This window comes from Lates calcarifer, linkage group LG13 (assembly GCF_001640805.2).
Source record: "Lates calcarifer isolate ASB-BC8 linkage group LG13, TLL_Latcal_v3, whole genome shotgun sequence".
Lineage (NCBI taxonomy): Eukaryota > Metazoa > Chordata > Actinopteri > Centropomidae > Lates > Lates calcarifer.
The window spans coordinates 21578476-21600117 of record NC_066845.1 but is presented as its reverse complement, the minus strand read 5'-3'; the positions used below and the strand labels follow the sequence as shown (position 1 = coordinate 21600117).

The 21642-nt window shown below is 39.2% G+C and overlaps 1 protein-coding gene across 5 annotated transcripts; it reads right to left on the bottom strand.

Moving 5' to 3' along the window:
• Positions 1-104: 104 nt before the first annotated feature.
• Positions 105-21200, bottom strand: golga1 (golgin A1). 5 transcript variants are annotated; one of them, XM_018669022.2, is made up of 24 exons: positions 21002-21200; positions 19879-20164; positions 16315-16405; positions 15070-15144; positions 13436-13533; positions 13321-13353; positions 12188-12316; positions 11749-11918; positions 11506-11617; positions 11301-11384; positions 10878-11003; positions 10397-10492; positions 9804-9899; positions 9259-9354; positions 7712-7852; positions 7389-7463; positions 7138-7227; positions 6809-6911; positions 6286-6446; positions 5265-5423; positions 5074-5133; positions 3289-3513; positions 3045-3131; positions 105-2308 (listed from the first exon to the last, which is right to left on the bottom strand). In XM_018669022.2, the coding sequence occupies exons 2-24, from the start codon at positions 20005-20007 to the stop codon at positions 2228-2230; spliced, it is 2517 nt and encodes an 838-aa protein (XP_018524538.1). In that variant the 5' UTR covers positions 20008-20164; positions 21002-21200; the 3' UTR covers positions 105-2227. The 5 variants fall into 5 exon arrangements, with proteins under 5 accessions (XP_018524538.1, XP_018524539.1, XP_018524541.1 ...); XM_018669023.2 differs by having other exon boundaries at positions 6292-6446; XM_018669025.2 differs by lacking the exon at positions 12188-12316.
• Between the last annotated feature and the right edge of the window lie 442 nt (positions 21201-21642).

Sequence of the window (21642 nt, the reverse complement as noted above, 5' to 3'; positions counted from 1 at the left end):
ATGAACATGGATAAATAAATAAAATGAATACATAAAATGAAAAAAGTTAGGATTGAGAAATGAATTCTCTGACCACATGTGCAGGAACCAGAAACCACAACACATGATTTTATCATTTCAGATTTATTATTAATAAATGTGGGAAAAAGGAACCTGGCAGCAATTGTTAAATCATAAAGAGCAAAAGACACAAATGCTGTAGTGATTGTACAGTTGTGTTTCAGAGCTTAGCACAGCAAAATCAATCAGGTTAAAAAGTGCATTCACTGTTTCTTTTGATTCTCATGGAGACAGTATATTACCCAGCAGAGTCTAGGTCACTACATCAGTCTGCTACCTCTCATTTGTAACACAGAATGATGACAGGTCTGCATTCACAGATGTAGTCCTGCATCTTAGCATACAAAGAATGAGTTTAACAGATACAACTTCAAATGAAAAACAGATATCAGTTTCTAGTTTTCTGACAAACAACATCCCGATGTGTTTCTTGCTTCACATTATATGCATATTCCTGGAATGAATACAAATGCAGAATGTGCTGGTCTTTGGAAATGAGGAGAATTGTAAAAGACTGACCAGGCTGCTTTAGGGATTTAACCATTCAGTTTAACAGCAGACATGCAGATTCCCTGGGCTTCCCACGGACGTAAAAATAAATATCACAATGTTGTGACTGACATCACACTGGGGACTGAAGGAGAAACGTGTATGGGTTCTGATCTATGATGATAAATACTGCAAACTTGTCACATCAAACCATTTACATCCACTGATTTATAAAGTTCTCAATGCATACTGTATGTACATATTTCTATATATAAATAGACATGTGGAATGTACTTTTCATTAACATTAGCAAAGGCAGGTAAAGGTAGAGCATGTCGTCCTGTCACCATTAACATAGCATTCACTTATTTTATCACATTGTTATTATTATCCAAATGGTCAAATGTAGTCCATATCATTATTATTGGTGTTAAAGGACCGAATACAGTCTGCATGAACAGACCGCTGTGGTAGCCATTTTTGTTTCTCCAGTCCAGTAAAGAAGAGACTTTTTCCTACAATGAACTGAACCTCGCAGGCTGTGCATCCAAACTACAAAACACGTTTGTCTAACAAAGTGGAACTGACTACTTTTTATTTTCCATCTGTAAAATGTCCTGATCAATACACATCTTGGTCACAGTTCTTTGTTGGTCAAATCTAAGGGATCCTTGGCTGGTCTGTGTAATGTGTTTATATTAAAAAAGAATACCATCATAAGATTTTTTAAAACTCTAAAATATCAATATTGATTTTTGGCCTGTCATTCGGGCTCTAGTTCAGACCATCTTATAATGCTGGTGTCAGTGATGCAGTAGGAAGCAAAATAATGGAAAATGTGTTTATAAAGAGAAATGGGAGTAATTACATTTCACTGTTAATGATATGATTGATATGATCTGAAACTTTTCATTTCTCATTTCTTTGATGGAGCAACTGGACAATAATCCCAGTCTGGATTTCTTTGATTTTTCTAGGAACTTTGGAATTTTGAATCTGAAATTTACTGGCTTTAGTTCAGAGGACATAAAATCTAGACTTGCATTTAGACACACTCGGTCCTTTGACACCAATGTGAGCTATGTCCATTTGACAGGTATCATTAAATAAATTCTCACTGCCAAACTGGCATCAGAATGAGACATTTTCATTGAGTCATCCCCTGTGATTTAAATGAAAGAATAACCAATAACCAAGTGACAGACTAAAAGGTCCTTCAGTAATCAAAAGCTGTACCATCTGTCCAGTTAAGACACATCAAGTCAGCTGCTTTCTGTTCCAACACAAACAGAAGTGACTTCACTGACTAGAAAACATGAGATCTGTGTCATATATCTGAGGAGAAAAATGACGCTCAGGACACTTCAAACTCAAGTGTGAATATTGTATCTGTCAGTTTTCTCTCTATTACATTTGGTCAAAAGCCAGACTGCCTCAACCACTGACCAAGAAAATAATGTCACTTTAAACAACTGATTATGAATAGGTCTTTATCTCTTTGACTGTGCAGCCTTCCCAAACCACAGTTCTTCCCACACAGTGTCAGAGAAAACTGTGGGAGTCTGTTTAAAGCTAGAATCCTGCTCAGTGATGGGAGGCACACAGGAAGGACCTTCTCCTCCTGGAGGTGGTCCTTTAATTCCTTTCTCTCCACCGCTTCAGTTATTTCTGCTGCTCATCAACTCCAGTTAGTTGAGGTGCCTGAGATCGAAGGCCGGATGATACCTTTTGGAGAAGGTTTGGATCCAAACCATGACATCTATGAACACAAAACATGCCATAAACCAGGTTAGCTGAAGTAAAACCAGCTCAAATTAACATATGTGGTGTGTACCATTTAGGGCTTAATACAAGAACATTTTCATATTCTTATCCTAAACTTTTCCTTCTGTTTTCTAAGAGGATCCACATGTTAACAACACAACATGAATCAGTGGATGAAACCTGATGAATACCAGTTCAAATACACAGAACAAACTCAGCAGTGTCAGAGGGGACCCAAAACACAGGTCTGAATTAGATGAATGTGGTCAAGGGGACATTACAGATGGAAACAGACAAGCATTTGTATTAATTCCAAATTCATTTGGACAAAGACAGTATCATTTTCAAGTTTAACAAGTGTGTCTGTTTGATTGAAGGGTAGACGATCTCTACTGGACACATCTGAGCTGCTTGTGAATTTCATTTGTACTGAAGAGACTATTCTAAATACAAGAAATCAAGCTGTCAAGGTTTGGCTCTTGCCTGAGTCCATTGTGAGTACTGGTGTTAAATAAAGCTGAAAATATCTTGATCTTGACCTGTCAGTTTTTTTCAGGGTCTATATTTGCAGTCCAAATACCTAGTTTCAGTCAGTGCCCCATGACAGTGTAAATGTTTGAGACTTTTCCACCCGAATGACAACAACAATCTTAACTTTGGAAAAAAATTATGGTAAGAACAATATTCAAGAAACAAAGCTGAAAACTAAATACACTAACTTAAACACAAACCTTGTACTCCAGAGTTTGCTTCAACATGTCCTCTTCCTCACGAGTGAAGTTCAGCAGCACAGATACAGCTCGTATTAGCTGATACGCCTGACAGAGCAACACACACAAATTCAGAATGGCTTTGTAAGAGAGCCAATGTCAATCATTTAGTCACTACATACCCAGCAGACCTGTAGTGTTGTACACAAAAGCTTTGGTGAGTGTTGAATAGAAGGGATTTATAGAATGAGCACTGAGCACTTACCTCAGCCTCTCTGGATGACATAAACTTGAGGACGACATGTTTGAGATATTCAAAGTTGATTTCCCGTGAGTCATTGAGGTCTGACGTGTTGGTCACCATGGTGTTGGAGGTCGGGGGGCTCGGGGCAGATGCTGGGGGGGGCTCTGGACACAGCCTCTCTTGTTTTTCTGCTCGGCTTTCTTGCAACTTCTCCTTCCCCTCAGCCTCTGGTTCAGGCTTTAGCTTCTACACAGCACAGAGAAGGACATCATACAATATTCATCCACATTTACACTCAGTGCAGAAAAATAATACAATTTTATAAAATAATATAATGCAGTACAATCTAGTTGAATAGTGTGAGAATGTCAGTCACACATGAGTAAAATTGTGTGGACTTTGGGGTGTGAATGTGAATTTTTTTTGGGAGCACTGGTGCAAGTGACTCTTGGTTCTAAACCAGTTCTGAATTTCTAAGGAGCAGGACCATTTTATGTGTTCTTGAAGAGACCAGTGAGTGAGATTAGCAGATGTGAATAAATGGTTGTATTACTCCAGTGGACAACAGCTATGGTTGTTACTGTGTGTACAATAAAACTTTAAAAAGCCAATGAGAGTAATTTCTCTAAACAAGCACATTGAATAAGAGAGACATTGTCAACTTGGCCCACAGTCTCTCATGCACTGCCAGTATGTGTTCACCATAGCAGGTGTGTTAGGTTAGTGGCTAATTGGTGTGAACAAACTAAAATGAAAGCTGAAAATGAAAGTGACTGATAAGAAAGTGAGTGAGAGAGAGAGAGAGAGAGAGGAGAAGGGGGTGAGATGGGAGATGGTGATGCATTCTTTATGTTTAATGTTAAATGTTTAAGGTTTAAAAAAAGAGATGCATTGGCCTGATAGTCCTGAAATAGGTTTTGAGCTGATTCAATAGTATTATTATATTCATTAGAGCCATAGTTAGGATTTATGGTTATGTAATGGACTGAATGGTGTTTATGTGTTGTTCACATCCATGGGCCAGCAGAATATTACAAATGCTTCTTATTATAATGAAATGCAAATGTTAACAATCACAATTGTTTTCTTGTGCAAATTAAGATGAATCTATTGTCTTACTACAATACCCAATAAAGAATAATTAAGTTAATCAACATGGCAAATTGAAAGTAGTTACAAATACAATTTTTTCATGGAGTGTTTCGCTGAGTTTAACGGTTTACTTTCATACTTCTGACTTAGTTCACACTGTGTTTCCATTTTTCAGATCAAGATTTCAGGCCTCTCAGGTCTAACTAACAAGTGATGTTAGAAACACTCTAGTTGGTATAACTGAACTGTACATTCACAGCAGGACTGAATGATGAGCCAAAAAAAAAAATCATACTGAAATTATTTTGACAGCTATTGTGATGACTCATGATTTTAGTGGGAATGGGGGTCTGTACCAAACAAGCATGTTCCCTTTCATCTGGAGAATATGATTTATAGGCTGAGGCAACAAGCCTTCATTTATATGTTGTGACACATTTTACCTTTATTAAAAAAAATTGGATATTGCACTTGGCCATATTGAAGCTTTGATAATATTTGATGTTAAGCCCTAATTAATGGCAGCTTTGTCTTGATGGTAATCTTAAAGCAGGGGAGAAAAAAGTATAGATGACATCCTCCAGATAACATGGCTTCCTTTTGTTTATGTCCAGTTATAAGAAACAAGACAGACAAACTAACTTAATCAAGAAATTTTCAGCATACACTCATATTCCTACATTAGTACCATAATGTAGATTCATTTTGTCTTACCAGCTCTTTCTGCAGCGTCCTCTTCAGTTCTGCCAGTCTCTGCTGCAGCTGCTTGATGGTCTGCAAGACAACAACCACCATCACACTGATTAATTTCAATGTATACATCTACAGAATGTATCTGCTTGGAGCCAGTTGATATGTAATTGAAGCTACAGAAAACACAGAATGGGACTACAAAGATGGCTGACCCTGTTCTTGTCGCTGAGCTGCTGCTCCAGCTCTCTGTTGACTTTCTGAATGTGATCTAGGTCATCCACTGTCACACTGCCATTTTGATCCTCTTCACACACTTCAGGGCTGTGAAGCTGTTCTGTCAGGGTTTCCACCTCCACCTCCAGGTACAAGATCTGAACAACACACACCAGACCACGGAACAAACTGATCAGCAATTCATGTTCGAATAGTGACATAAGTTTCAGCTGCCTTTTTGGAGAGGCTGTCGCAGAACATTAGTGGACAGGATAAAATGAGAACACAGAGAACACATTCAGTATGTGAGATAATTACTACACTTCTAAAACTAATTACTGTTCTGAACTTGTGCAAAATATTGCTAACAAACATAAAGAAGATGAAACTACACATGATACAAAAACAATAGTTTCTGAACTGCAGTCTGATGCGACAGCAGCTCATTATGCGGTGTAGGAATGTAAGAGATGGAAACTGAGCTAGAGCTAACATGTCAAATTGAGCAAACAGTAATCTGTATTTTTGATTTATACTTCAGTGTGAAGCTAATTCATTTAAATTAATGCAACATTTTCAAATTAATTGTGTAGAATTACTCAACCTAACTTCAAAGGATCAATTCTTTTTAATCAGTCTGAACAATATAAAATAGTTCTGTCACAGATGAGGAGAGCTCCAAAAGTGGAACACTGGCCTGTCCTGGGTGTCACATGTTATGTGTGACTGACAGATGTATAATCAGCTTCAGTTGAGAGAATTGAGAGCTCTGAGTATTACATTTTCACTACAAAGGTCCAAGCAACTTATTAACAACATGGTAATATCTTATTCATAGGTGTTCAGATGATGCGAGAACAGTTGTCCAGTCCCAATGTAGAACTTATATAATACATGCCGTGTAGTCTATATCATTTCAATGATAAAGTCTACATCTTATTTTGAAGAAACAGTGTATGTTCCATATCAGAACATGCACAGTATGTTCACTGATTTTTGACTGTATGTGTAAATGCTGACCCGTGCCTGGCAGCTGTCTAGCTGCTGTGTCTGGCTGAGCAGCTCCTTCCTCAGGCTGATCAGCTGGGAGTCTCTGTCCAGCTCCATCTGCTGCAGCTGGGCTCGTAGCCGCTCAGCCTCCTCCTGCAGCTGGACCACTGACGCTTGCCGACACTGCAACTCTGCAACACACACACACACACGCACCATCTGAGAGGAGTTTGAATTTCCTATATATCAGTAATGGGGGTCACAGACAGACAGACACACACACACACACAGACAGACAGACACACACAGACAGACACACACACATATGCAGTGCTAGCACGAGACTCAAAGACAAACCACTCTGCTCCTCACACCCCTCCCACTCCCTGCTTCTTCATGCACCACCCACCCCTCCACCTACATCCTCCTTGTGTTCACCATCTCAGCTGATGTAAGAATCAGGAGCTCCTACCCTTGACTTTGGCCTTCTGTGATTGGTTAGAAAGGCAAGGTTTGCTCAAAAAGGATTTAGTGTGTGCGTGCATGCACATACCATTCTGGAGAGTTTTGATGTCTTCCTCTCTCAGTGCTAGCTTCTCAGTGACAGTAGACAGTTCCTGCTGTGAGGTCTGAAGAGATGCAGCCAGCTCTCCAACCTGACATCAAACACTTGTCATTACACAGTACATGCTTTCACAAACACCAAACAAACCAGCTCTGAATTTCTTCTACACTGTCTTAATCTTTGAGTGGTCAATGTTTGGTCCATGGACCCACACATTGATGTATGTGCTTGTGACTGGTGGAGGCTTGTGGGGGATTACATCAGCTGTTGCTTTTCTAATTCTGTGAATATTACATGGTGTGTGTTTATCCACAAACCTGTGTTTGCAGCTCCTCCTTCTGTCGTCTGGTTTCTTCCAGAGCTTTGGCGATTTCTATGCTCACTGTCTGCCGGCTGTCCAGCTCCGTCTGAGGGAACACACAGAAACAGAGAGTGAGGACTACCCACAGTATAACTCATTACTGTCCATATTTACAAACACTAAATATACGCAGAGAATATGCATTGAGAAGCCATTCAAACGTATTTATGTGCGCTGAAAACTCTAACGTGTTGAAGATGTTTTTACCCTGCACTGTTCCAGCTCCTCTGTCCGCTGCCTCAGTGAAGAGTTCACGTCATCTCTCTGCTTCTCCAGATCAGTCTACCACACAGGAACAGGAAGAGAATTAGGAAGAAAATTATTTTCACACTCAAAAGTTAAAAAAAAAGATCATACTCTCTCACTACAACAAGTACATTATATATATATTAGCAATTATTCTGCCGCTGATTCAGCATTGTCCTGGGAAGAATGAACATAGCTTACCAACATAACTTCTGCCTCGTGTTATAACTTACACATACATCTTTAACAAATCAAGAGAAGAGAAAATGAGAAGTAGAACATACCACCCTGTCCTGCAGCGTCTGTTTATCTGTCTCTAAAGAGGCAATGCTTTCTTCCAGCCGGCTGGCCTTCTCCTGACTCTGCTGCTGTAACAAACACACCTGCTGATCCAGAAAGGCTTTCTCTGCACTCCACACTCCTTGCTGAAAAAAAAAAACACACATAAGATGCATAATATATGTATACAAAAAGCCACAGTAATCAATATATTAACTCAAAAGGAATTCAGTGCACAAGACAGATTTATATTTTTTTCTTTTTATTGCTCACTGTTTCATATCCAGATTATGGATCAATATCTTCTCTATCTATTAATTAATGAGTGTGAGTGAGCACACTTGCACATGAACATGTGGCATTGAACTGTAACTGGAGGAATCTCTGTCTATATTTAAATTTTCTCAACAACCGCTCATTTGATCACCTTCAAACTTGGTGGACAGTGTCGACTTGGATGAGTGGTTCTCAAGAAAGCTTCAAGCTTCAAGGTGGAACTACACCATGAAGACAGTGAACACCCAGGGTCAGCTGGGAACAAAAAAGATCCATGCTTTCTTTATGTAACAGTGTATTTACTGTGCTTTTCACACTCCCAAACCAGGTGGTCTGAGGTCATAGATCTGAGGGCATGAACCTTGAATCCAGGAGCATGGCAAGTGTGCACACAGATTTCTACAGAGCCTACACATTTCCACATGGAGCTTCTTTTTCCCCTGCTGGCCCCTAGGGGGCTCTGTACCTACATTTGGTATGTTTCTGTAATGGGTAATTTTCATTCCCAAACTTAACCAGCTTCATTAAGTGGTGACTATTGCACCATCCCACAATATTTAATTGTTGCTGTGCTGTCCTGAAAGGCTAGACTTTTGAAATGAATACTGTGACGCTGTTTGGATGATGCTCTCAAGAAAGCTCTGAGATGTGTGACTGCAGACCAAGCAATCAGCCCTGAACCGGCACTGTACTAGCTTTACTGTATATGAAAATAAATGAATTCAACTTGAACTGCCTTGAGTTTGTATTGACTTTATAGGACAGTATGTCTAACTATCCAAAAAAGGGAAAAATGTGTCTTCCTACACAATAATAATTGAGATATTAGATATCATGGAAAGGGCATCCAGGAATCCATTTAATTTAGTAAGTGTAGTTCAGCTTCTGATAGTTGCTGGATCTAATGTTGTTTTGTCATAACTTGCTGTTATACTGTACTTTTTTTAATCATTTTTAATACTACCACCAGGTGGCAACAAAGTGAGCAATTTACAAATCCTTAGTGGTTTTACTATTTTGATTTTGTTAAGCCATTTGTTGAACAAATACAGGCAGAGCAGGAAAAGCAATTTGGAATGACAGCATGATTTTTAAAATCTAATTTAATTTTATGTGTACCATGCGTACAATGAAATTTCAATGATTTATTGATCATTGACCAACAAAATGACAACTGACAGATTAAGGAAAGTGCCTAAAATTATATTCCACAAGCGCAGAGATAATGTGTCGTCGTATTGAACATGGCTGATAAACCTTGTGCCTTGGTTCTCACCAGTTTATCCATGTGTTGTTGTTTGTCTGTGATCTGCTGCTCTGCACTCTTCAGTCTCTCACTGCTGTCTAGGACTTGCTGCTCCAGATTGGCAACCTGAAACACAAAATAGTATATTGACTGATTGTGACCGGACCACCACACTGTGAGAACATCATCAGAACAGAATCTGTTTTGTTTGTATTAAGGTAAACAACCAGACGCATTGATTCCCAAAACCATGAACTCTGTTTAATGAACAATGCTTAAAAAGAAACAAGTAATTTATTAGAGTAATCTAGATTGTTACAGTGCTTTTAGCTGTGTAATATGTTTGCTGTGTATCTGTAAGCTTGATCTGATATGCCTTCTGTTGGCAAAAAGTTGAATTGTGTGGCTCTATGCAGCTTGAGGCTGACTCAATTAATCACTACTAAGTTTTTCTGTTTATATTCCACAAGACATAATCATCAAAAAAACAATGTGACATTATGAAAGACAAAACACATAGAACAAACTAACAGGACTTTCCACTCTCAAATTTCTCTTGCAGGAGTGTTGCTTACTTGTGTGTCAGTTCTCTCTCTGTAGGCCCTGGACGAATCATCTTTGTGTCGGAGAAGGGTCTGGAGCTCAGTGATGCTGCAGCTCATTCTGGACACCTAAAGTCAGATGAGACAGACATATGTTGAGCTGGACCATTCATTACCTATCCTGAGATAGTTTTTTCTTTGACAGTGCAGTCTGTTTTTAATCAGCACCATCATAGTCAACATTTGGGACTTTTTTTTCAAACTGGATTGAAGTGACCACATTGTAACAGGATGGAATCGGAAATAAATTAAGGTGCATTTGTTTTCTTCACCCGAACTGCTCAACTGGCAAGTTGTGGCACTTTGTACAGCTTACTCTCCTCAGGCTACACTTCTTCACACTTCAATCTTATTTTCGTCACTCAAGAACAATATCCTCTATACCTGTGTCTGCTAATTTAGCATAGTGAGTAACTGACTCATGATTTATCATTCTGCTTCATCAACAGAAATTACAGCGATTTACATTTACAGAGTTTGTGGCTTTGGTGAAACACAATATGATAATAGATGCAGGGACTTTACCATAGATAAGGTTTTGGGGTTGAGTAATTGCAGCGGTTTACCTGCGCCTCCAGAGAGCTGACAGTATCAGCATGGTTTGTCCGGACAGCCAGCAGCTCTGCTCTGGTCTCTTCCAGACTTTCCTCCAGGCTGGATTTCTGAACAGCCAACCACAGCACTGATAAATAAACTGGTAAATAGCTGCTCTGCTTTGGTTTCTTTCTCTACAAATTCATGTGATGGTACTATTAACACTTGTTTTAATAGCTTTAAAAGTATTATCTGTGATCCAATAAAACATTACACCACTGAAATTCCCTCCACAAGTGAATGTGTTCATTGAGAACCATGTGTCCTACCAGTTTGTGCCTTTTGACACTTGGTAATCTACCAACTAATCTGCTGTAAATTATTGCAAGAGTCATAGTCAGAGATAACTGTAAAATAAAATTAAATAAATAAAAATACTAAATGACTAAAACTAATGGAAACACTCAGAAACACCAGTGTCCTAAACTCAGCCCGGGGCTAGATGTTCTTCACCTCCTGGAGAAGCTCTTGTAGATGCTCGTCTTGACTCAGGTTCCCCTGTAGTCGTCTCTCAAGGGAGGTCACTTTCTTCTGAAGGTCCATTAATAAGCGTTCCTTGTCCTCCTCTGTCACAGCAGCCTGATGATACCAAGAGAGGACATGTCTAAAAATAAGTACAGAATCCAGGTTTCCTCATCTTTATATCCAAAAACTTACAAAATCTCAGCTTTAAAACTCTCTGTTTTTGTGTTGGTTTTCAAAAATGCAGATATAATTCATAAAACAGTTCGGAAAAAGATCACTTATATTTTGTTACATTCCTGTCATGTAACTGTGATTTCTAGAACTCAGTAACTTTCACTGCCTGAAATACATTCTTACTCTGCATTGTTTGAATTTGATTTGAACACAGTTAGATGTTGTCTACTCTCTGACCTTTTGTTGTTGCAACTTCAGGACATCATGTTCAGTCTGTAAATCATGGAGGGACTTCTCTAAAGTTGAAACCATACTCTGTGACTGAAAAACAAAATTCCACAAACTTGGTTGACCAAAAAAACGTCCTGTCAAATGATGAATGATGAAATGATGTAAGATTTTGTGGAGACATATGTGGTGCAGCTTATATTCTCAGACTGACCTTCTGGAAGTCTTCAGAGACCTGTTGGATGACTGACTGCAGCTCCTGGCATCGTCCCTCCAGCTCGCCAATCTTCTTGTCTGCCTCCTCTCTAAGCAGAAGCAGATCCTCTCTGCACAAGTCAAGAGATACATGTTGTCTCATACATGGTATTCTTTTACAAAAATCACAGTCAAATTGTAACAGGCCATAATGAACTTCCTTTTCTCATTAGACATATTTATGTTTCTCTAGCCCACTTACCGCTCTATTTCAAGCTCAGAGTTGAGTCTGCAGCTCTCCTCATGCTGCTGCTGCAGAACCTGGAGTTTCCCTCGAGCCTCGGACAGCCCTCGCTTTGCTGACTGAGCTTCAGCCTCTTTCTGCTGGAGCTCTCGTTCCCTCTGGCTCAGCTGCTCCTCCTTCCGTAGCAACTGAATGGGAAATAAATCATAATCAAAGAACATACCATGCACTAAAGACTGAAGAGAATGCTGCTATGAACCCATGTTAAAAAAAAAATCAAACCTCAACAAACTAAGTGGTTTCAAACACATACAGTGCCAAAAAGACTCTCCTCTGCTGCACACAGGCTCACACACTGCATTCCAAAGCATTGTTCTTTAAATTACTTCTTTCCAGCTCAGCTCCACTTTTCAATTCAATTGCCAAATGCTGCAAATCCAATTCCACATGTACGCACCATGTGTTTAACTTTAGCGAGCTCCTGTTGCTGAAAGCCCTCCAGTTCATCCAGGTCATCCCTTTTCTGGAAGAGTGCTAAGCTTTGCTCCATCATCTCCTCTAGTCGGGCTGACAGGGCAGCCTTCTCCTAAACAAACACAACAGTTATACCAGTTGTACACATGCATTGTCCATTTTCAGGACAAGCAGGTTTTAAAAAGCCAATTTTTAAGGCTCCCTATGGAGGTTTTGACTTGTGCTTTGGAGCTGTTCTTCTATGGGTGAGCCCCAGTTTTGTTTATCTCATGCACGTGCACAAGGACATGCAGGTTATGGCATTAATAGTTTCACGAAACAGATAGCCCTAATACACCAAAATATGCAGCAATTTAAAAGTCAGGTTATGTATTCAACACATTTATTACAGCTCAAGGACACATACGACATGTGTTGGTGAGTAATACTGAATATAAGCATAACTTCTGCTTGTTTGTAAAAAAAAGTTCACCGAGCGTCTTTAAGTGTGTTTTTGCATTTCTTTGCTTGCTTGGTCCTGACAAAGGACAAAAGGAGCTCTGGTCTGTTTAATATTCACTCTGAAATAAACAACAGCTGATAGAAATGGGAGGGAAAAAAGAGGAACTTCATACCAGTATTATACCAATGGATTTACTGGTTTATTGTACTCATTTCATGTACTTTTTGTGGGAATACTACTAAAATAGCAGGAGCAGCGCACAAGCCCAACACACCTCAGGTTTAAAGCATTCACTTTCTGACATAACATGTTGCTATGCAGACATGGATGATACACATCACTTATAGCCTTGATCAGGAGATCATTTCTTAACAGTTCACAATCAGCAGTTCTATTAAACGATCATATAACTACAACAAAATCCTGTTAGTCTGTTTTGATTCCAAAAAACCAGACCAGACCAACAACCTGAATCCTTTTCAGGGTGTGTCAGTCTGGAACAAGGCTTCAATGACTTAACAAACACACTAAAATTCTGCAAACAGATTAGGTGTGAAAGCATCCAATTTGAGCACTGTACTTCATCTCTCCATGTTTGGTGTGGAAAACAGTCAAATTTTCATCACAAAATAACATATTACTGGAAGTCACCAACGATGGATTTAAAGACTGACCTTTTCCACATCGGCCATCTTCTCCATCCATTCCTGCAAGCAAAGGCCAAAAAGAGATAAGTACCCAAGTAACAAAGCAGCACTGTACAGCTGTACACTGGACAGTGGCACTTACCTGATCCTTCTTTTCCAGTGCTAAAGCCATCCCCTCTGCCATTTTGGCTCTGTTGGCCTGGTGAGACTCATTCTGCTCTTGAAGTTTCTTTATGGATGCTGAGTAGTAAAAGTGAAAGAGAGAAACAGAAAGGGAAACATGGAAACCATATAGAGAGGTTTGTAGACAACCAAAGAAAACAGAAATATTAAATAGCACAGACAGTGGCACTGTTAGCAGCTTAAAGTTAGAGTCAGATTAAGAAGTGTGTTTATCTCAGAAGCAAAGACAGGCAAAGACAAGCAATGCATGGCAACTGACAAAGACTAAAACACAGTTTGTTGAAGCTAACATCACACTATACAAGGTATATAAGAAAAAAATCCACCCTGAAGTAATGAAACTAGGATAAAATTCTAAAGCCCACAGAAGCTGTAACATTCACTCTATCTCACAATATCTAAACATGAAAACCAACTGATAATTTTACTATTCTTAGAGCGCTAATATTTGAGGATAAGCCTCAGTCCTCAGTAGCTCTTTACCATGAACTAAAACATTAAAGTCAGCTCTGAGGGGGGCGCCAGGAGAAAAGCTATGGGGCCATTAAAATCAAAAGATTAAGGCCTCATAGATAGAGAAAGGTTTATATCTTGGGAGGGCAACAGGGCAATGAGTCATCCTCTGGAGAGTATGAACAAACAAAGCAAATTTCATTGCAACCTGCCATTACCCCTTTATGTCCACTGGATCACTGTCAGTGAAGGCATTTATATAGACTCTAATTTATTTCAGGCATTAAGAGATGCTGGTCCAATGTATAAAGATTACAGACTGATGAAAGGAGCTGTGCAAAGGCACATCGGCACACTGACTGGAATGACAGTGGATCATCTCCAGTTGTGACTGAGCCAGTTGCACACAAAGCAGCTGTGCACAATGGACATTGGGGATTAGAGAGGGGTATAAAAAATTTCATTTTTAGAGTAAAGGCCAGGGACTCGCCAAAACATTAGGATTCCCCCTCAAGACCATAAATTCAGTATCATCAGTTAAGTCCTACAATGTTGGACAGAGAGCCTTCAAGATGTCACAAAACAGTCAGAGATATCAAGAGAAATACATGGTAAGGCGCAGAAATACCAGTTTCTCCACTAGCACCAAGCTCAACAGACCAGAATGCAACACAGCTACAAGACCTGTTAATATTTGAATAACGGGTGTGGCTATCATACAGTCTGTGTCTTGTGCACATACAGTACATCAGCTGAAAGCAATGGGTGAACATAATATCTTTAGGAGCTGTTTCCACACACTGTAGGGAATGTAGAAAACTGTTAACTTAAGTACATGTGTGGGGCAAATAGAGGGAAAGCAGGTAGACCAACAAAGTGACAGGCGGTGCATACACACCTCTAAAATCAATGTCCTGAATTAATATCAGTGTCAGAGAGCTGAGGGTGGATTTTTAGATTTAAAAGAAAAAGCGTCCAGCATTCCCAAAGCAAATCTCTAAAGCCCATGATATTAGCATCTGGAATACAAAACTGCCTTTACGGGAGGGAGTGATGTTGCACTGGGTGATGGTTTTTACAGCCAACAGAAAGACAGATGAGAGAAAGGAAGCTAATTGGGAGGAGAGTAGAGGTACGTACAATCCTGATGCTTTTCTAATGCAATTTCAAGCTTGTCCTTGGTCTTCTGCATAATTCGTAGCTGCTCAGCGTAGTCTAGTGTTGGGGAGTAGGGTCATGGGATGGGGTATTAACAGCACATCCACACACACACACACACACCAAAAAACAACCACACAAACAATACACAAACAAGGAAGAGGCAGATGACGGTAAGAGAGAGGCAGGAGAGAGAGTGAACAAAAGGAGGGGGAGAAAACAAAAGGGAAAACATGATTGAGAAATAATGGAAGGTAAAACTACTAATGATTTTCTTATCTAAGAAAACCATGCTGGTTAAAAGGCTCCATAAGAATGTGCAACCTTTAACCTTACGTCAGGGTGCGAAGTCACATAAGCCACCCAAAGGAAAGAGGAGCTATTATACCGAGTAGAGGATTGAAAAAAAACACCCTAAATCTAGAAATACATTATGACTTTTTTCCAACAAATATACAGCCACTAGCAATAAATGATTATATTCATTAATGTAGTCAATATTACAAACAAGAGAGATAACTGCTACCATGGCTAACCTCTCTGCTGCATTTTATAGCATGTAGAAGATGGTCACATTTATAGAGGAAACAGCTTCCCTACTTTACATTAAAGGATACTTATTTTCCCGTGTATTTGGGTGTAAATGACTGACAGAGATGAAAAATTTCTTTGTCACTCCATTAGTGAGCAAGGTGTACCTGGAACCACTAAACAGCTGCTGTAATGTAATCAAACGGTGCAACTGTCCGCCACTAAATACGTCCACTAAAAGCGCCTGTTTCTGCCACCAACAGGTTCATATGTTATTGTAAGAGTCTAACAACACTGTTCAAAGCCACCAGACTCCACTGACAAAAACAGTCATTTGATCTGACAGAACACAGGAGTTTCTAATCTAATACTACCTCATTCAGTTAGTTTGTGCTTTTACTTCAGTAAAGGACCTGAATACTTCTTCCACCACTGACAATCACACAATAACATAAACCAATTAACTGATGGAGACAATAGTAGATTAGCAGCTCCTGTATTCTCACAGGTAAAATGAGATAGGATGGCTGTTTCCAGTTGAACAAAAAAGACAAGATGAATGGCTTACAGCCCTGTGCATTGCTGGTACAAACTACACTTAAATTTTTCTAATCTTGGGTAGTGATCTCTCCTGTAAGCTACAGGCTGAATTGGGCCAGCTGTTTAGACTCTACTGACATGTCTGACATGTCCTACCTGATAGCTTGGCCTCCAGCTTCCGGATCTGATCATTCCTTCTGAGGAGCTGAGCAGGCAGGTCGTCCCTGGAGCTGCTGCCATCAGATGCCTGATGACACACACAAACGATACGTTAGATATCAATTCTACAAATCATCAAGCTGTGACAGTCAAAGTGTTTCAGAGGTAACTCATTATTTTCACTGCCAGAAAACATCCCTGGCTACCTTTCTAATCTAGTGATTCATCAGAAATTTGGGAAAGTCCCTGGATATAAAGTCCATGCATTAAACCAACCCTCTGCCACCACTGCATGTGCATCCTGTTGAGCCCTTATTATTCTATTTACACTTAGGGCAAGCTGTGTATTTTGGAAATATTATACCTTAAACCTACTTTAATGTCTTCCACCTGCATGTGTCACATGACTGTTTTGGTCATGATCATCAAGATCAAATGATCACATCTGTGGTAAAAGTCAGGCTAGTTTAATTAGCTATAGACAAATGTCGATTTGATATTAAATGGATACAATCGCTAAAGCAAAGAGGCTCAATATTTTGGTAATGAGAGATTTCAGTTTCTAATTTTTTTGAAAAAAAAAAATCAGAAAATGTTAGAATATGTTCTCACTTTGTCATTGTGCTTATGTGGTTATTGAGTGCAGAGTAATGGGCAAATGTCAATTTTTAAAAAAATCTACAACATAACAAGGAGTGCAAAAACTGAAGGGGTCTGAATACTTTCTGAAGCCACTATATCAGATGGCAGTATTGCTACTCAGCAACTTCACTAAATAATTTAACCAACTGCAACTGAGATGACACTACAGCCTAAGGATAGATTACAGTATCCCTTTTAGCTTCAATACACAGAGCATTTCCACAGATATGGATTTCCTTCATAAAAAAGGCAGGAGCACTGCTCTTACAAACAACCTGGGATATGCTTTACAAAACCCTAAAAATCACAGTGCACTGCAGAGCCTACCAAAACAGAAATGAAAAGAAGAAAAATTCTGAAACACAAAACAGACAAAGTCATCAGTGATTGTTTTCTGACTTCTGAATAAATGAGGTGGTGCAAATGACTGAACAGGGCTTCATGTTACAGTGGTTGGGCTTAAGTATAAGGCCTACATGCACTCAATACAAAGGAGACTATATTATCACAATTCTATTATAATAATGTGACATGTGACAAATTATCTGAGAAGAATATTCATCCGTAATTATTTGATAATATTATTTTTCAATCTACTTTCCATTACAGCCAGAATGAAAATAGTGTCATGGAATAAATGTGTGAACAAAGTTGAAAGAGAAATCTACTATTTCTGTAAAATAACCTGTTCAGAAAGTAACGTGACATTTGATAACCTTCTCCACAGAATTTATCACATTTCCTGTTTTTCTATTTTCACCATGTATACTGAAAAGTTATTTGAAGAGAAAAAACAGGTTTTGTTGTTTTCATGGAGCTAGTTGCATTTTTGGTTGGTTGCTGCAATTTTAATTCTGCTATTAGAATTCAAATCTGAGTTGAGATTGTTTATTTCATCATGCTGTTATTTTCTTTTTTTTGTGGGGGGAGATTTAATATTGAGCATCTATATAATTGGCAGTGATGTTGCACAATGACACAGTCCCTGGGACTCGATTACACTGGAGAGAGGCAGAAAAAGGCTCTTATCCAGCTACAGAGGGGATTACTAATGCAGCCGGACCAAGGCCATCAGCATCAACATGAGCTGCCAAAGAATCTCTAACATTTTAGTATGACTCACCGGATGTAGACTGTGGGTATAAGCCTGCCATTGGCTGTGTGTCTCAAGCAATGTTCTACTCCCTTACTGCTTCCCCCTGTCTGTTACTGTTCTCAAAATCCCCCTCACTACAGGAAACAACAACCTCCGAGCTAGAAGCCTACACATTAAAAATGGCAAGTTTAGATGAGTATTTGCATTGTGCAAACACACTGTCAACATCTTTTACTGTTGTTTCTGGTGTTCTCTTTGTGAGGAATTAGCTCCCTAAGCAAAAGTGTTCCATCAAAACAAGTTCCCTGCAGACACTATTTTGCACCCGCACTGGAGTCAACTGTGATTGGTTTAAGGAAATACAAACAGAAGAATGATAATGGTTTCAGCCAGACCACTCTGAAGCTCTGACAGGTCTGGCTATGAAAGACTGCTAACATTTAGACAACTGGCCTAAATATGACAGTTCTGCCTGACAATCAAAAATCATACTTAATGTCTGTCCAGTTTCAAAAGAATTCAATGCAGTGCGGTTCATTAATCAACAGATTAGATCTAGTAACGCCATAATGAGCCATTTAATTTAGTGAAACACAGGTCAGTTTGTTACAGAGGCTGTTGTGTGTGTTGTCATGTTCTCTGTCACTGTCTGTTGCAATGACTGGCTACAGCTTCTGCTGTCGATAGAAATTCCTGTTGAGCCTGTGAGAACCCAGTCAGAGTAAAAAAGTCTCTTCTCTGTTTTGAGTGCTTGCAAGTAGAGCTGTAACTTACTAATTATTTTCATTAGTGATTAATCAGCTAATTTTTTAAAATAATTATTTATATTATTTATATAAATGCCAGACTGCAAGATAATTCAATTACTATCATTTGGGACTAAGAATCCTCACAGAAGCCTGGCTGGAACTGTCTAATGTCTGGCATTTTAATTTATAAAGTAACTTAAACAGTTAATCAATTAGCAAAATAGTTAGTGATAATTTTTCTTTTAATTGCTGCAGCTTTAATACCAAGTCAAGTATAGAGATATTTGTTCTGCCTTAGAAAACCTAGGACTAAGGACAGCACAAATCAAAGATGGGCAATGACTACACTCACATGTGTAACAATTAAAAATAGTGTCATACAAGCTGCTGTGAAGGGCAATAAAGAAACATCCTTGAAAATATAAAGGGTCATTCCAATAATTGGACATGTAGAGTTTAATGCCAACTAGCTGCACCATTGGAAAAGGTGGATCTACCAATAAGCACAGATTTCTGGGTGCTCAGAGACAGAGAACATCTAATAGCCAGCAGTGTTTTCTTTACTAATTTGAACGCAACAGAGGAAAGGCAGACTAATTCTGGCAACTTTGTAACAAGGACTTTTATGAGTGAATATCATTACTCAATATCATGTGGGTCATCGTATAAAGTGACTCATTTTTTCGTCCATGCATTAAAACATTTCAGTGACTACTACACTTAGTTTAGTCATGTTCTAACAAGATATTCAGCTGAATAGTTGATGATAATGATGTGCAAAGCTGGTTAATTATTACACATTTTTAGATTAATATTTATCATGTAATTACTCATTATTCAAGTAACTTGACCAATAGATTTATGATCCCTACTACTTCATGCAGGTCACACACACACTTTCTATGTGTGTGATCTGTCTTTAGCGTGTTTTCAATTATTCTGAATTTTAAAAAAAATAAAATCTTAATGCAATGCAATGTCCAAAAATTTGCTGGTTATACATTAAACATGCAGTGAACCATGTAGAAAAACCACATGCAAAAATTTAAATGCATAAGACCTGTGAGAACTTACAAAGTCATCCCCCGAGTCTGCCCCCACTGAGGTGATGGATTCCTTACTGATGGTGCGTGGTATACGAACACCACCCCGAGGTGCTGTCGCCGCCTCTTCTGCAATCTTCTTCTTCAACTTGGCAAACATGTCTGCCTTTTCAGTGTCTCTTTTTTGGTGCAATTTGCGGTTTCTGGAGAGAAAGCAACTTCACGTGATGCATGGAGTTTATGAACTGAAACACAGCCTTGTCTTTATGCAGTGCCACTCAACAGAAGTCTGTACTGGTAATTCCATTCTGCTACATCTAGAAAAAGAAAAGAGACATGTATTAAAACACCAAGATTGACAACAGTGGTTTCTTGTCTGCAACAGTCACATGTCACATTTAATAAGCCCAACAATACCAACTCTTTTTGCATCCGTTATTGTCATCACACAGAACAACAGGTGGGCTGTTTTGCTACATCAGTGACAAATATTGGCAAATTTTGGTTGTGGTTGTATAGTCTGCAGGTCTACAGGCTACTTCTAGCAAAGAATCTAACTTATTTAGTAGTCTTTTATTGATGGTTAAAGGATAATTAACTGGAGACAATCAGTGTTTGTCAAACTGATAAACCACTGTGGCTTCCGCAATTGTTTAAAACACAGCTGATCATTTTGTTTTGTAGATGAGAGACTTCAGATTCTCCTTTTGTAATGCAAACTGCACCAGACCTATAAACGTCTGAGTTACTGTAAGACATATGACTGACTGATACAGGGCACAGAAAGTCTAATACTGGAGTAACTGCAATCAAATTAAAAATAACTGCAGTGGAGATTTTGAAAGAGGTTATTCGGAGTTTGTATCTAAATTTGGTTTCATGGCTGGGCTAGTGAGTGTATCCCAACTATTAACGCATCTTTCAACAAATGTGTGGATAACTAAAGACACAGACTGCTGCAAAGTAAAGGCTCTATGGTGTCTTGTCAGTGTAAAGCCCTTTTGTAAATGTACAATTTCACTGTCGGACTATGTTTTGACAGACAGCTAGCCTGCTAACTCTTCTAGCCATAACAATGAGAGTTAACATTACCACCGCCGGGTGATGTTAGCTGTCGCTAGCTTGCTCGTTCTCTGAAGTCGCTTTTATCTTACCATTTTAACAGCGAAAAATGTCAGTCCGTGGTGTTTTCGGGAGAACAATTAGTGTCCACTCCATTTTTCTCTATATACACACTAACAGAAGAGCTATCGTTGTGACCCCTCAATATGAACTCGCTGGTGGTATCCCCTCTGACAAGCTAACTGCTGCTAGTTGCGAGCTACACGTAATCACCTCAACACAGATGACTGCCGACGTCATGGATATGTCTCCGCTCATTGGACAGAACCGGTGGAACAACCGAGAGGTGCGGAAGTGCTGCTGGCACTGTGCGCGCCTACAGGCAAGAACAGTAGCAGCAGTAGCTTCACACCTGCAGATGTGTAAGATGTTTACTGAGGTGGAGGATGGGGGCGAAAAAGAGCAGAGGGTCTGAGTAACTTTTGATACATGACATTGTGACCTTCTCTTTTCGGGGGATACATAATGTTTTTTCCTCTTAATCTACAGTGTATTGTAGTTCTGCCACCCCATGTGAGATGAATTATATGAATCAAAAAGTTTTCACATTCACCAAGGGTATTAAGTTTGTGTCTTACATACATAAGATCAACCCTGTCTGTGTGGATCTTACTAGTTATTCCTAATTGAACATCACATCGCCCCCTTTACTCTACAAAAGTAATAATCATTT

Excerpts from the sequence above, each read along its gene's own strand:
- golga1 (XM_018669022.2), bottom strand. The coding sequence starts at position 20,007 with ATGTTTGCCAAGTTGAAGAAGAAGATTGCAGAAGAGGCGGCGACAGCA. Across the intron at positions 11,618-11,748 it reads TCTGAGCTTGAAATAGAGCG|AGAGGATCTGCTTCTGCTTA; the intron begins GTAAGTGGGCTA and ends TGACTTGTGCAG. Across the intron at positions 5,424-6,285 it reads TAGACAGCTGCCAGGCACGG|ATCTTGTACCTGGAGGTGGA; the intron begins GTCAGCATTTAC and ends TGTGTTGTTCAG.